At 36.4% G+C, this 17,154-nt stretch overlaps 1 protein-coding gene across 1 annotated transcript in view; it reads right to left on the reverse strand.

Moving 5' to 3' along the window:
- Positions 1-10,644, reverse strand: part of MROH9 (maestro heat like repeat family member 9) — an 85,783-nt gene extending 75,139 nt beyond the window's left edge. The window contains exons 1-2 of the mRNA XM_058536979.1: positions 10,574-10,644; positions 8,589-8,635 (exon numbers count right to left, since the gene is read on the reverse strand). Of these exons, the coding sequence (XP_058392962.1) occupies positions 8,589-8,635; positions 10,574-10,628 (102 nt within the window). The 5' untranslated portion in view covers positions 10,629-10,644. The remainder of the gene's footprint in view (positions 1-8,588; positions 8,636-10,573) is intronic.
- Positions 10,645-17,154: the final 6,510 nt, after the last annotated feature.

Here is a 17,154-nt window from a genome sequence, read left to right on the forward strand (position 1 = left end):
GTTCTCCAGTGGTGTCAGTCTAGGAAGTCATAGGAATTAGTCAGGAATTTCACCTGCTTTCCCCAATTAGGCTTTTAGGTTCAGAATATATAATATGCTCACCAGTGTTCCTAGAAATTCATCAGCGCCTCCTCTGGGGACGTATGATTATCATTCTGGCTTTAACTTCTATTATATGGCTAAGTTCTCTTTCATCTCATTTTCAGTTACTCCCTAATCACTATGGATCCTCATTGGAAAGCACAGTAAATGATAAAATGGTCACAATCCTGGAAATCTGTACTTTGTAATATGTATCATAACACTGGACCAGTCTAGTGGGCCTTAAGCTTCCATACTTGTTATTTTGGCTTTCTTCTCTATGCTGACCATCTGCTTTTTATATATATCTTATATCATTTGCATTTTTGTTTAATATCTGTTGTCATTCTTGGCCAGAAAAGTTGGAGACATGCCAGTTTGACTAGTTCCTGAAATCTCAGATGTTTCAAATCACATACATATAATGTGTGTTTCTGATGCCACCTTAGCCTGGGGGAAAATGGAATTATCATAACCATTATGCTGAGGGAATTTGAACTCCCCTCTCGTAATTCCCAAACAATTCTGGCAATGGTCAGGAGGAGGCTTGGACTTGGTTCTCTAGAATATTATGTGAGTCTGCACCTTTTTCTCCATCTCTAGATCACTAGAATGTCTCCTTTCTCTGACAATAGCAAAATATCAAAAGTGTGGAAGATGAGCCATCTGAATTGAGGGCGTGAATATCCAATGCCCTTACCTCTTAGGCTTCCCGTCTGTGCTGGTGCCTTACTGAAGGTAGTGGCGCTGTTGCTGATGCAGTCACGTCCCTATCAACCTTGCCAAAGCCAGATATTGAGAGAGCTGAAGACTATGCTCAGAATAAATTCACCCTCTACTCCCAAAGCTAGTTTAATTATTTTTCACCACTGCAGAAGCCACCAGAACGAGTGTAACTACATTGTGCACTCTCAGTATTATAGTTCTTTCAGTTTCTGCTTGTTTTTATATTCATTGCCTTGTTTTTGACTTAAATGCTAGGGAAGGTTGGTGGGAGAAATCCCTGAAAGAAAGTTACTGTGTTGTACACAGAATTGTCCCAATATTTTCTCACGGACCCTTCTCTTTAAACTAGTTTTGTGCCCCTACTGTCTTTCCTTAGAAAGTTGTTTTCCAGGAAGATGTGGGGTCCTCATCTCCACACATTACCGGAAGGCCTACCTCACCAATTCTCCAGATAGTTGAGAATCTTAGGATCAACGTGGCCTAGGCTCAAGGTGGGACCCCAAATACACATTTCCCTCACCAAAAAGTCTTTGCCATCCTCTCAATCAAGAATCTTGTTGTGGAAAGATGGAGAACTAAATAGTTCTTTAATATCTCTCCAAGTTTGAATTCCCAGGACACAGACATTTTCAACCGACCACCAGATATTTATTTAGAGTCTATTATGTACTAGGCACTGTGTTAGGCAGTGGGGCTAGAGCACGGGCAAGACGGTTTTTGCCTATAGTCTTGTAGGAAAGCAAACATGAAACAACAGAAATTGTGATGTGTTTCAAAAGAGGAATTACAGAAATTATTGAGGGAAGCTAAACTAGCAGAGGATATAAAGGAAAATTTGTTTTTTGGAGACGTTTTAAGCCCAAACTTAGAGATTATAGAGGTGGGGGCGGGGGGAGCAGAGGAAGAGTTTTTCAAACAGAGGAACCATATGTGTTAAGGACTTGAGAAAGTGTTTGATGCACAGAGAAGTCATTCTTAACCCTGGCTGAACCTTAAAAATCCCTTTGGATACCTTTTAAAAATACAAATGCCTAGACCTCACCCCACACCAGTGAATCAAAATCGTTGGAGGAGTGGCCCTAGCAACAGTATTTTTTTTAAAGCTCCAGACATAATTCTAATATGAAGACAGAATTGAGAAGTGCTGTATTAGAGGACACGAAAGGCGGCCATATGGCTGGAGTAAGGAGAGTGGTTAGTCATGGGGCCAGAGAGACTGGATCACAGCTAGTCCTTTTGTGAGCCCTAGATAAAGATTTACTACTCATCTCTAAGGACAATGGGAAGCCATTTAATAGAAGGAGGGACAAGACCACAGTGCTGCTTTGTAGAGACTTGATTGAACAAGGCAAAGTGGTTGCAAGGAGAACAACTAAGGCTAACGTTACCCAGGAGTGAGGTTGCAATAGACTAGGATTAGGGCATCGGCAGTGGAAATAGAAGAGATTTAAGAGATACGTAGCAACTGATAGCAGTGTCAAATGCTGCTTAAATGTCACACAAGAAAAAGATAGAAAATTATCCTTTGGATTTGGAGACATGAAGGCCGTTGGAGACCTGGGTGGGAATCATTCAGTAGAGGGTTGCTGTAGATGCCCAGATTGGCAGGTCATCATGCTGAGCATTCAGTTCAAGTCTTACATTTGGATCTGAAGTCCTCAGCTATCTTCAGACACAAATGACTCTATACACAAATAGACAAAGAAAAAGACTCTACCAACCAAATGTTGCTTTTCCTTTCTACAAGACCAAAGTCAACAAGTGAGACTCTTAAAAAAGCAAGAATGTATTATTGTGGCAAAATCATTTGTTTCTATTTCAGAACCATGTGTACTTGGTGCGAAACCTGCCATTTTACTGATTCTGGTGTAAAATATTAATACTCATTGAAGAGACCTTGACATTTTATGCCTAGAGAGCTTAGGCCTTTCTCTTTATCATTTTTGTCAGCTGGACTTCTGCCCCTTGTATTTTCTTTGATTCCTCTACCCCCAACAGAGCAGTGAGCTTTTCTGATGAGTTGCATTGTTGATGGCCACTAAAGCATACTCTCTTGAGGTAAATCAAAAGCTATAGCATGACTATAAAAGCAGAGAACCTCTACAAACACAAATATCCCTGACTTCCTTAATGCACAGGATTTCTACTTTCCTTGATTGGGCCAGCAAAAAAAAGAGCTTTATTTTTAAGCTTAAGTATACACGGACATCGTAACCAGTTAGTGCATCCAATATCACTGCCCAGTAATATCTTACTTGGTACTGGTTAGTCAAAGTGTTGTTTTAAGTCCAAGTCTCAATGTGACTTCATACATGCATTCCAAAACTCGTTGGTGACTGCCCATTTTGGAGCCCTATGTTCATAGACATCTGTCTCAATACCTAATAAAATTCTGCTGATAAAACTTATTGGTTTCTTTCCCTCTCATCTTTTTAATATAATATTATAAACCCTCAGAACTAGCAATACACAGTACTATTAGTATGTAAATATAAGAAAAGAACCTGAGAAAAACAGATCATGAAAACCATCATGTTCATATCAACTCCAATGGTACAAGAGGATGAGGATCCCTGATTACTATCTTATTTTTCAAAGGCTCCTTATGGCTCCTTACTCTAACATATCTCTAGTTTAGACCCCTCAGGTTGGGTAACTAAGGATTATCATAATAACATAAAAATTCTTCACAACTCTCCTATGATATCTATTGAAGCAGAAAATTTTACTCCAAACAATTGATAAGATTTAGCCAGCTGGTCATTGCAGACACCGTTTCTTTATCCTCACATTTTAAAAAGGCCTATAGAACTGGCATTTATTTTGGAACAATTTTGGGTCAGCTTTACCCAGTCCAGTTAGGACTTTAATTGGCCATCTCTTATGCCTTTCATTATCCACTTTGATGATATTAATGTTACCTATGAACGCTAATACTTCTAGGTAGATCATATTACTGAACTGCTTCTCAATTCAGTATTGGAAGGTTCCCCTTTAAGCTAATAATTCTCCAATGGGTAGAAAAAGTGTTCGTTCTTATCCTTAGTCAATATTATCTAGTCAAGTTGGAAGTGGTAGCACTGACTCAGCAAATCTAACTCGTGAGAACCACAGACTCCCCAGCAAGTGTCAAGTGACCCCTGAAGGCAAGATCGTGTGAATTGATGCAGTGATTAAAAATCTTCCAGATTTCTTTTTATTATTACTATTGGACAGACATTTAATAATAGCAGTTAGAATGAACCACAAAACTACATTTTAGTTATATGAATATTCAAGGCATTAATCTCTCCTCAGTCCTCCTAGAGCATTAGTGAAATTATCTTGTCAGTTAACATTCTGATCACATGGAGAAACACTTTGGTTCTGTCCTGAGCTGACTCATCAGTATGTTTTTATGCGTCTCAGACAGTGGGGAGTCCCAAAATTCAAACCCATGAGATCTTGAGATTTCTTAAAAAGTTACAATCCAATATCTAACTAATAGGAGTCCCAGAAAGAAATAATGGAGAAACATAATGAAGAAACTTGTCTAATCAATAATGCAAGATAATTTCTTGGAGATAAATGACTGGAGTCTTTAGATTGAAACATGAGTGAGTACCTAGTATATTTGAATAAAAAATACACCTAGACATGTTGTTATGAAATTTCAGTTTGCCCAAGATGAATCTTAAAGGCTTCCAGAGAGAAAACAGGGACAAAAGTTAGAGAATCAGGCTATGATCAGGTTTTTCATTGGTAATACTGAGTACCCTCCCAAAAATGTAGGTTATGTCTTCAAATATTTTTTAGAGAAAATGACTTGCAACCTAGGGAAATAGCTAGAACAATAATTGATGATGGTGGTAAATTTTTTTTTCACTCATCTATATTGCATGCATTTTTAAAAATGAGAACATGCCACTTTTGTAAAACTAAAAGCTTTTAAAATTTATCATATATCCACTGTACAAAGAAAGTCTCTTCAAGTACTCAGAGATAGAAGTTGTGCAGGTCACATTCTCTTGCAACAATGCTATGAGGTTATAATTTAAAAATAAAAGAATGAGACAATGGATATCTATATGCAAAAAGGTGAATTTATGTTCTTACTACGTATCTACACAGAAATAACTCGAAATAGATGATAGATCTAAATGTAAGAGCTAAAAATATAAAACCTTTGGGAGAAAACATAGGAGAAAATCTGTCGCCTTTGGCTTAGATACAGCCTCCAAAGCACAGTCAACAAAAGAAAAAAATGATAAATTGGACTTGCTCACTACTAAAATCTTTTGCTTTTCAAAAGATTCCATTAAGGAAAAATAAGCAATTCGTACTGGGAGAAAATATTTGCAAATCATATATTCTACACTCAATAACCATGCAATCCATAAAATATCCCTAGATAAATGATCAAGAATTTGATAAGGTCTACATAAAGAAAAAAACTTTACTGAAGATTCAAGTAAGTGGAAAGAAAAAACACCATGTTCCTGATGACAAGACAATAATTTAAAAAGTTAATTCTTCATAAATTAATCTATAAATTCTGGGAGGAATTTGACAAGTTTATTCCAAAGTTCTTCTGAAAGCATAAATAAGTAAAATTAGCCAACACATTTTTGAAAAAGAGAAATAATTGGATAGTCTTCCTTGTTGTTGTTAGTGCTGTTGAGTCGATTCCAACTCCTAGGGACCCTGTGTACAGTAGAGCGGAACCCTGCTGGGTCTTTTTGCACCGTCCTTTCACCTTCCAGTCCTCTATTAGACAATACTCTGCTAATATTTATACGGTTTTCATGGCCTATTTCTTTGGAAGTGGGTGGCCAGGTCCTTCTTGCTAGTCTGTCTTAGTCTGGAAGCTCCGCTGAAACCTGTCCACTACAGGTGACCCTGCTGGTATGTGAATACCGGTGGTGTAGCTTTCAGCATCACAGCGACATGCAGCAGCCACAGTATGACAACTGACAGACAGGTGGTGGGGTTCCCTGATCAGGAAAGGAACCCAGCTGGGCTGGTGAGAGCGCCAAATCTTAACCACTAGACCACCAGGGCTGGCTATAGTTGTGCTTATTTGGATATAAAAAGATTTTGTGTCATATATCTGAGCTATCCACAGTAGTTTAAAAGTGTGATAGCTCCTTTACTGCTACTGTCTGCTGTGATGACAGTGCCTATCCCTGCTGAAGCCAAAAGATACTGCTGAGGCTGCTGCTGCCACCTGTCAAAGGCACTGAGACTGCTGCTAGTGCCTGCTGATCAAGTCCTGCGGCTGTTGAGACCCATTATCAAGAGAACTGGGGTTGCATAAAAGGTGTGCTCACTTTACAGCAAAAGCCACAGGCAGCCTCATTCACGCTCACCTTTTCCAGCTGCTCACTGTTTTTCTCTCTTTTACCACAGCGCCACCTTTCTAGGACTCAGCCGCCGGCACTGTGCCACAGTGAGAACCACTCCTCCCCCTCTTCTACCAGCCCATCATCCTTGAATCACACGTACGCACTCTGATCATCTCTTCACCTAAGACGTGTTCTTCCCTGGCAGGCTCTTTCATCCTGCTGGTCCCGCCTCATCTTGGGTAGCCTGAACATACCTCAATCCTAGTGGGAACCCAGTTTAGGCTCAAACCCTGACCTCGACATCAAACATGTTTATGATTGGTTTCCCCTGAGCCATTTGACCATCCTTTTTTTCTGTATACAACTCTTTCCAAATGAAGTCTGTGTTATTCTCTTGAATATAATTTGGTTTCTGGGCTTAATCTTTTCCACAGCTAACTGAAGTACAGACCCTGCTTCTGAACAACAAATTAAGACCTGAAATTGTAGTGCAGAAGTTTTAACCTTCTTAGGATCACGTTCTACTCTGCAGGCTTAGCACGGGCTCACTAATTCCTGCTATGTCTCTATAGACAAATTGGTGGATCTAATAAACTTGTTTCTGTAATTGGAATATCATAAATTAACTCTTTAGGTTTTCTAAATATTCTGTACACTTCATATTGTCAATAAAACTCTTCATCAACATTTTGGCAATGATTGTGTTTGGACTATCCTATTTCTCTAACAGTGTATATATCCCACTAGATCAAAATTCAGTATGGCCATCTCTCACAGATGGAAAATCTCCACTTTACAATCCCTACTAGCAAAAAAAAAGAAAAAAGTTTCAAATCCACATAGGAGGATATCATCTTGCTCTCTACTAATTTAATCCATTGATTAAGAACCACCCTTTGCCCTCCTGGTGAAATGAAGAGGGATTTTAGGTGGCTTAGAGACAAAGAAAAAAAAAAAAACCCAATGATACAAAAATAAAGCCTAGAAGAACATAATAGTTGAAAAATTAAGATAAAATTAAGGATTTGAGGGTGAGGGACATTCACAGACATACATAATAAACAGCCCCTTTACAAGAGCAAGAGATGGACTGCAAATTTAGATACACATACATAATTTGATCCAGTGATGAAACTTAGGTTATCTATAGAAGCATCTCTTTGAATAAACTTTTAAAGTACTATACCCTATTTATTTAAATATTTAAAAAAGTAATGCACGCACATGTATGGTGCAGTACAAAGGGGTAAACAGTGGACAAAGTCTCTAAGTCTTCCTGCCACCTCCAGCTCCCATACCCTAGCTTCCATCCCTAGAGTCTACAATTGTTGCTGGTTTCCTGTGCAGCCTTCCAGAGCTAGAATATGGAGGTACAGGCACGTTAATAATCTCTTTGTGCCGAGTAGACTCAGCCTCTAATACCTAGGAATTGGTTCTATTTTTCATGTCACAGCTGCCACTGTGCTCTGTCCCTCTCTTCTCTGCCCTAGATTTCCTCCTAGATAGCTGTCTCCCTCATTGACTTCTAAGTCCCATTCCATGAATTTTCTATCTCTTTTCATTTTGAAAACATTTTCACCATTATTAATACTGAATCCTGTTTATTTAAAATCTTCAACCTCATAATTTATTTACAGGCCTTCCTTGATCCCCAGGGAAGGCAAGATTCTTTGTTTTAGGGTCAACATAGTATAGCTGGGTGCTTAGATCGGTGACTCTGGAACCAGATTCCATAGGTCTGTGTCCCGGCTCTGCCACTTTGTAGTTATGGGACCATGGATAGGCAGGTCACCTCCTGCCTCATTTTCCTCATTTGCCAAGTGAGGATACCAGTAGTACTTACCCTGTGGGGCTGTTGTGAGGATTAGATGAGTTATTCACTGAAAGCACACAGAGCATGCCTAACGTTATAAATGCGATGTAAGTGTCAGCTATTTTTACCATTACTGGAGTGGGGAGGGGTATCACAGCTTCCTCATATCCTGTCTTTATTTCTCTGCGGTTGTGGCTGTGAACTGGGAAAAATGTTTTTCTTTTTTTCTCTGCCCATGGTGTAACTTCTTGTCCTCTTCATCTTGGTCATTACTTCTGACCCAGTTTGGTGGGAAGGATTTCCACGATGGTGATTCAAGGAAGGATTTCCACGATGGTGATTCAAGGAAGGATATGAGCAGTCAGGAGCAAGGGGGTGGGTGGGGAAAACAGTAGGATGAGTCAAAACTTACATCCTTTTGAACTAGTGTTGAAGGTCATTTCCAGGGGCACACGAGGGTGAGCAAGAACATGACTTTAGGGAAGAAAAAGCTAAAAACAATTTTCAACCAAACTTTTTTTCCTTCCACCCACACACATGTATTTTAAACATTAATTGTGACAGCTTCATAATGAGACAGTGACTACGTTATTTTTTCCCAAGAGATTTCAATTACATTAATGTCCTTATAGAATGTCACTTACCATGTGATGCCATTTCACAGTGGACTGCAGAATCTGAAGACCAGTTACTAGTCAGGGAGAAACGGAGACTAATTAGAGTGAATAAACTTAATCTTTTATCACCTTAGTGATAGAAGACCAAAGTCCGATGTTAGTACAACCCTGATGGCAAAGCCCAAAATATATACATAGACTAAAACTTCAGACAAATTCATTATGAATATTACTGAACAACACCTAAAAAGATTAGCAAGCAGAATACAGAACCACATTCAAAGAAGAATAAACTATAACCAAGTGGTATTCATTCCAAACATACAAAAATGGCTCAATAAACGTGAACCTATAATACATTCTCAACATTAATTACTAAAAAAAATTTACATGATAATTTTTATCAAGGCAAAAATTTCTGACAAAGTTTTAAATCTATTCTTGATAACAATTCTTAATAAAATAAATAGGTAGTTAATTTCTTAATGTGATATATAAACACAAAGTCAGAACCAGATGTAATAAGGAAATAATTAGAAGCATTCTCATTAAGGAACAAGACAAAGATGAATATTATTGCTACTTTATTTGCCCTTGCTGGACATACCTTCCAGTATTATTAGAAAATAGAAAGAAGTAAGTGTATTAAAATTGGGGAAAAAAGATTGTGTTATTTTCGAATTATTTACTTCATGGGAAAGAATATAAGTGCGTTTTAAATTTCTCTATGTTATCAGAATGATTTAATTAGAATTGGAGTTTTCAGTTACTGAAATGTTTGGTAAAATTCTCTTATAAAGCCTTTAGGACCTGAAATGTTTTTGTTTGTTTGAGGAGGTAGCCCTTTGATAATTATTTTATTTATTTCATTTTAACTGCTCTGTTTAGATTTTCTAGGTCTTCTGTAGTTTTTCTTAATAATTTTTTTTTTTACTTTGGAGTAATTTTAGATTTACAGAAAAGTTGCAAAGATAGTACAGAGTTCTCATACGCCCTCACCCAGTTTCCCCCAATGTTAACATCTTACGTAGCCATGGCATATTTGTCAAAACTAAGAAATGAATATTGGTACAATTTTATTAACTATAGACTTTATTTGGATTTCACCCATTTTTCCATCAATGTCCTTTTCCTGTTCCACGATCCAATCCAGGATCCCACATTGCATTTAGTCATCATATTTCCTTAATTTCCTCTGATATGTAACTGTTTTGTAATCTTCCCTTGACAGTTTTTTTTTTGGTGAGGAAGATCAGCCCTGAGCTAACATCCGTGTCGATCTTCCTCCACTTTATGTGGGACACTGCCACAGCATGGCCTGTCAAGCGGTGCATCAGTGCACGCCCGGGATCCGAACCTGGGGTCGCCAGCAGTGGAGCGTGCGCGCTTAATCGCTATGCCACTGGGCTGGAGCTCCTTGACAGTTTTGAAGAGTACCAGTCAGGTATTTTGTAGAATGTCCCTGAATTTGCATGTATCTGTTTTTCTCATGACTAGACTGGGAATATAGAATTTTGGAAAAAATACCAAAGAAGTGAAGTGCCCTTTTTATCATGAGAAAGTGTCAGATTTTGAATTTATTCATTAGTCCTACTATTTTTCTCTCATCGAATTCAGGAATTCAGCTTCATCTTTCTGTATGCCTTCTTTCCTTCTGCCTTCCTTGGATTTATTTTGTTTTTCCTTTTCTAACTTCTTGTTTTGGATATTTGACTCAATTATTTTCATTATTTCTGGTTAATTACTCAAAGTATTTAGGGTTATTGATTTTTCTCTGTGCATCGTTTTGGCTGTATGCTATAGGTTCTGATGTATAATGTTATCAATATTCTGTAATTTCTGTATAAATTTTCTCTTTGACTCAAGAATTATTTAACATAGAAGAGATGGCAAATGATAGATTGTTTTCTGTTTGTTTGTTCCATAAGTTCATTATTACTTTCTAATTTTTTTGCATTGATATATATTGCTCTCTCTCACACACACACATACACATATATACACACACTTACCTCCTTCCTTACTGTGTCGTAGAGACTTACTTGCTCTATGACTCCTTGATGTCATGCTGACAGAGGTGAATTAAAGTCTTGTACTACTAATGCTGCAAAAGAGTATTTTGTATTAGTACATAAACCAGGAACTTTCCTATAGTTTTGTTTTGCTTTATCAGTTTTGATGCTACTATGTTATGTGGTATGTAGATCATATTAACTTTCTACTGCTGTGTAACAAATTACCACAAGCTTAATGGCTTAAAAAACCACCCATTTATTATTTGACAGTTTCTGTAGGTCAAAAGGTCAGGCTCTGCTTAGAGTCTCCAACTGCTGGAATCGAGATATCAGCAGGGACTATCTCATTTGAGGCTCAGGATCCTCTTCCAAGGTCATTTAGGTTGTTGGCAGAATTCAGTTCCTCGAGGCTGTCAGACTGACGGCCTTGTTCTCTTGCTGGCTATGTCTGAGGGCATCTCAGCTCCTAGAAGCTGTTTGCAGTTCATTGTCACATGCCCTCCACAGGCCTTCTCACACTGCCAGTATCTGACTCCTGTCTCTGCCCTTGAGACCCAGACTGAAAGGGCTCGTGTGATTACATCAGGCCTACTTGAATAATATTCCTTTTGGTTAACTTAAAGTCAATTGACTAGTAACTGTAATTACGTCTGTAAAATCCCTTTTGCCATATTATGTAACATCATCACATTCAGCCCATATCCTCTCTTCATTTTTCAGCTTCAAGGGGAGAGATTTACACCGGGCATGGATACTAAGAGACAGGAAAATTGAGCGACATTGTAAAATTCTTCTTACCACATAGATTTTTATCATTATTTTGTCTTCATTATGGATTATAAACTTTCTCATTATGTGATGCTTTAAAAAAATCACATTTAGTGCTTTAAAGTTTAACTCAAAGCCTGGAATTCAAAGTTGTCTGAAGAAGATCCTAACTCCTCATTTGTTGTTACTGTTGTCATTTACGTTTTCCTGGTCTGCTTTTTCCCCATCTTTTTATTTACAACCCCTTTGAGATATTTTGTTTTATTAATGTCTCTAGTATGTAGTGTATCGCCAGGTTTTGTCTGTAATTTAAGCAGATTCTTTTCTCCTTACATGTGATTTCCATCCATTTTGACTTATTTACATAACAGATTTTGGTTTTAGTTTTGTCTTATATTTTATGTTATGCTTTCACTGTTGTTGCCATTTTAAAATCTTTTATTATTTGGTATTTTTTCCCTTACTTTTTTTGTGTGTGTGATGAAGTGTGTTTCTTTAATGTGAAAGGTTTATATTCCTCTTGTGATTATGATTAAGATGACTAAAACCTTTTGTAATATATTTATTCTTCAAAACATTAGACTGAACTGTTGATTCCTAACTGTGAGAAAAGATGAAATATACTTATTTCTGTACCCTCCCCTCCCTCATTACCATATGATTTTAGCTGATTAAATTACTTATTGAAAACTTTATGACTTTCTGTTTATATTACTTGATTACTTATTAACTCAAGTTTTAATAATGAAGAAATCGATGTATTTACATTACCTTCCCCCTTATTTCTTAATTTTTTAGTGTTATTAGTTATACAATTCCTATAATTTCAAGGTTTATAATATTACGTTCAGTTCTATATCAATAATCCCCACTTTCTTTGATGTCTTAGCCCTACATTTAAATAGATTTAGTGCGCAATGAGGTGCCTTCTCCATTCATCTCTTGTTGGGCTCAAGTTCATTTTCTATTAGTCTGTTTAAGAGGGGAATCACATTCCTTGACTTCTTTCATATTCAAAAACGTCTGTTACACTCACACAGAGTTAAAAGTTTGGGTGGGTACAACATTCTTGGGCCACAATGTTTTCCTCCAGGATTTTATAGGCACTGCTCCATCGTCATCTAGCGTTGCTGTGGAAAAGGCTCAAGGTGAGCCGGATTTTTTCTTCTCCTATGTAGGTTAATTGAACATTTTCCCTTTTCCTGGATTTCTGAAGCATTCTTTGTTTATCTTTGAAAATCAGTAACTTTACTAGGATATAGCTCACCATTGATTGTCTCGAGTCAAATTTTCCACAGACATAGTCTGCTTTTCAGTCTATATATTCATGGAAAGTTTTATTAAAATTTTTATGTAAATATTTTCTTCTTTTATATTATTTTGGTTCTCTTTGGTGATATCAATTATGCTTATATTTAATCTCTTTTTAAAAGTCTTTCTAGTTTACCTCAATCTTGTCCGTCATGCTCCTCACCATGTTTTCAGCAATGTTTATCTTTTTTGTACTGTTTGCTACATGGCCTTTGTTTTTGTGAGAATATTTTTTTCCCTCCACTTCTTTCCTAAGCTCTTTTCCCTAAATTCTTGTATCTCTATTTTAAGATCACATTTTATGGGTAAAATGACTTCATTATATTATAAAGTCTTTTTCATCTGCTCTGTGAAGATATATTTCTAGAATTGTTTAACTGTCATTGATTTTTATATTACTTTCTTGCTTTTTTTCTTGTAAAATATTTGTTTACATCCTCTATTCTTTTTTTTAAAAATTTTTTGTTTATTGCAGTAACATTGGTTTATAATATTGTATAAATTTCAGGTGTACATCATTATACTTCTATTTCTGCATAGATTACATCATGTTCTTTTTAATTATTATTCAATATTGAATGAGATGAGTTACTCTCAGATCAAATGTTTGCTGGACTTTCACATGGAGGAATTCTCCTCTTGACCCAGAATTGTGGTGTAAATTTGCTCTTTTAGCCTTATTCTTCCCCAGCTATTTGATCCTGGCAGCTTCAGAGCTACTGTAGAGGTTGTCTCCTCCATCCCGACCCCTCTGCAACAATGGCTTATCTTTGTGATTTCTTGTATCATCCAGCCTCACTATCTTATCCTTGGTTCAAAACCAGAACCAAAGAAGATGCTTCAGTGGGCACATTCCATTCCCATTTCTCTGTCTAAGCTGCGCAACTTGTTTTCCTCATGCTTCCATCACAAAGAAAAGCATCAGTCAACTTCCCAGGCAGGTACCCCTAGGTCCAAACATGTGAACAACAGCCTCATTTCAGAGATGTCGTATTTACTCACAATTCAGCTCTTATTTGATTACTGGAGTATTTTCATTGTTATTTTCAAACATCCCGTATTTTACTAAACACGTCTTACTAGTCTACCCTATCAAAGACTTTGCTTTAGCAAAAGTTTGCTCTTTAAAAATCTCACAGAATTAAATACATACATGAAGAAATTTTAGGACAGGTTTAGAATTTTCCCCATAATACAATTTTTGCTATTCTATGCTTTTATGTGTGTATGATTTATTTTAATAAATAATTGTGACTTACTTTTTTAAATTGATGTTTAAAGTATTTGGTCTCATTTATATATAAATGTCTCATTTATGTATATTTATATATATAAATCATTATATATGATTTATAAATCATCTCATTTATATATAAATGGTGAATATAAAAATTCACCACCTGATGAACTTTTCTGTTTCCTGACTCCTTGAAATCCAGCTTCACTGAGGAAAATGAAATGTTTTCTGGAGGGGAGTTCAATTTTAGAGCTTGAAGGCTTGGGGTGAGACCAAACTTTTGTGTGTGCCAACTTAACGGGTAATTTACACTGCCGTAAGTTAACATGCCTGCAAGGCAGAAGAGATGTGGTCAGATGGCAGAAAAGAAGATAGAAAGTTAGGAGATCAATTAACAAAAATGAACTCTTCCAACTGGCAAATTTGGTGAGACCTTTGGAAGAGGGTCCACGGTGAGCTAAATTCTAATATATCCATAATTCTTTTAACAGAACAAAAACAAAGAAAAGTAGTCAAGGTTAGAAAGAAGACAGGTTTTTGACTGAATGAAGAATTAACAGGAGAAAAATCACTTACTTGTGTGTAACTTCTCTGTAACTGTTGATGAGGCAGGGTAGTGAAGAGAAACTCAAGCATTTTACCTCTTAGCCAAAGGTAAAATATTCTATCAACCAAAGGAATCCTTTGAGATGTTGTCACTTGTCATGGCAACCATATTTCAAAGATTCCATTCTGGAATGGATGTGATTCCTGCCTAGAAAATACTGACATGCCCAAGTGGCTGCTGCTAATGCTCACCTGTCGCTACCAAGGAGGGAAGCTTTGGTTTCCATGCTACCAGCGCTGAAAGGTAGTCCTGCAAACCAAGAACCCAATAGAAGGTGGGCAAAGGATATGAATAGAAAATTCACAGAAGAGGAAAACTGAATAGACAATAAATATGAAAAGATTCTTAATCTCCCTTGAAGTCATGGAAACGGAAATCAATGAAATGCCATTTCACAACAAATAAGTAAAAATAAAATAATAACTAAAAATAAGTAAAAATTTAAAAATTGATAAGTTCAAATATTGGCAAAAATAAAAAGAAACTGGAGCTTTCTCATGCCATTGAAGGAAGTATAAATGGATACAGCTGCTTTGTAGAGGAATTTGTCAAATTCTAGCAAAATTAAAAACCCACAACCCAGAATTTCCAATTGTAGGTTGATAGACTACAGAAACATTTGTACAATTTGTGCACTAGGAGATACGGAGAAGGATGTTCATTGTAGCATTCGTTTTCATAACAGATTTATTAAGATATAGCTCACATTCCATAAAATTCTTCCTTTTCAAGCGTACAATTCAGCAATTTTAAATATACTTACAGAGTTGCACAACTATGAGCGCTATCTAACTTTAGAACATTTTTATCAACCCCAAGAGAAACCCTGTGCCTATTAGCAGTTACTCTCTGTCTCCCTCTTCTTCTAGCACCTGGCAGCCACTAATCTACTTTCTGTCTTCATGGATTTGCTGATTCCGAACATTTCCTATAGATGGAATCATGCAATATATGGCCTTTTGTGATTGGCTTCATTCGCTTCTCATAATGTTTTCAAAATGCATCCATGTCATAGCGTGGATCAGTACTTCATTCCTTTCTATTGCTGAATAATACTCCACTGTGTGGATATGCCACCTTTGTTTATCCCTTCATCAGTTGTTGTACATTTGGGTTGTTTCCTACTTTTGACTATTCTGATAATGCTGCTATGAACATCTATGTACAAAGTTTTGTGTGAACATATGTTTTCATTTCTCTTGGGTGTGTACCTAGGAGTGGAATTGCTGGTTCATATGGTAACATTATTTTTAACGTTTTGAGGAAGTACCAAACTGCTGTCTAAGGTCGCTCCACCACTTCATAATCTGACCAGCAATGTATGAGGTTTCCAATTTCCCCGCGTGCTTGTCAACACTTGATATTGTCTTTTAAAATTATTTTTATAGCCATCCTAGACGTAAAGTGGTATCTCATTGTGATTTTGATTTGTATTTCCCTAATAACTAATAATGTTGAGCATGTTTTTATCTACTAATTAGCCATTTGTATATCTTCTTTGGAGAAATGTTTATGCAAGTCCTTTGGACATTTTTAAATTGGATTATTTGTCTTTTTATTGTTGAGTTGTAAGTAATTTTTTCTATATTTTGGATACTAGACACTTATCAGATATATGATTTGCAAATATTTTCTCCCATTTGTTGGGTTCTTAATAACGTCTCTCAAAGTACAAAGGTTTTTAATTTTCATGAATTCCAATTTATCCATTTTTTCTTTTGCTGTTTGTGCTTTTAATGTCATATCTAAGAAACAATTACCTAAACCAACTTCACAAAGACTTAAGCCTGTGTTTTCTTCTAAGAGTTTTATGGTTTTAGGTCTTATATTTAGGTCTTTGATCCATTGAGTTAATATTAGTATATGGTGTGAAGTAGGAGTCTAACTTTATTCTTTTGTATGTGGATATCTAGTTGTCTCAGCACCACTTGTTAAGAAGACTATTCTTTCCCCATTAAATTGTCTTGGTATCCTTGTTGAAAATAAATTGACTAAAATAGTAAGAGTATATTTCTGGACTCAGTTCTATCCCATTGATCTATATGTCTATCTTACTGTCTTGATTATTGTAGCTTTGTAGTAAGTTTTGAAATCACGAAGTGTGAGTCCTCCAACTTTGGTCTCCTTTTTCAAGATTGTCTTGGTTTTTCTGGGTCCCTTCCATTTCTATATGCATTTCAGATCAGCTTGAAAATTTCTACAATAAATACAGCTGGGATTTTGGTGGGAATTTGGATGCCTTTTATTTCTTTTTCTTGCCTAATTGCCCTGGCTAGAACTTCCAGTACAATGTTGACATTTTAGATGTAGATAGAAGAAGCGAGAGAATTCATTCTTTTGCCATTAAGTATGATGTCAGCTGCAGGTTTTTGGTAGATTACCGTTGTCATACTGAGAAAGTACCTTTCTATTCTTAGTTAAGTGTTTTTATCACAAAAGGATGTTAAGTTTTGTCAGATTTTTTTCTATGTTTATTAAGGTACTTATAAGATTTTTTTTAACTTCTGTTAAGATGGTGTTTTGCATTAATTGAGTTTTAGATGACAAACCAACATTGCATTCATGAAATAATGTCCACTTGGTCGTGGTTATAATAATCCTTTTTATACCTTGCTGGATTCAGTTTGCTGCTATTTTGTTGAGGATATTTCTGTC

The sequence above is a fragment of the Diceros bicornis genome, chromosome 4, assembly GCF_020826845.1.
Source record: "Diceros bicornis minor isolate mBicDic1 chromosome 4, mDicBic1.mat.cur, whole genome shotgun sequence".
Classification (NCBI taxonomy): domain Eukaryota; kingdom Metazoa; phylum Chordata; class Mammalia; order Perissodactyla; family Rhinocerotidae; genus Diceros; species Diceros bicornis.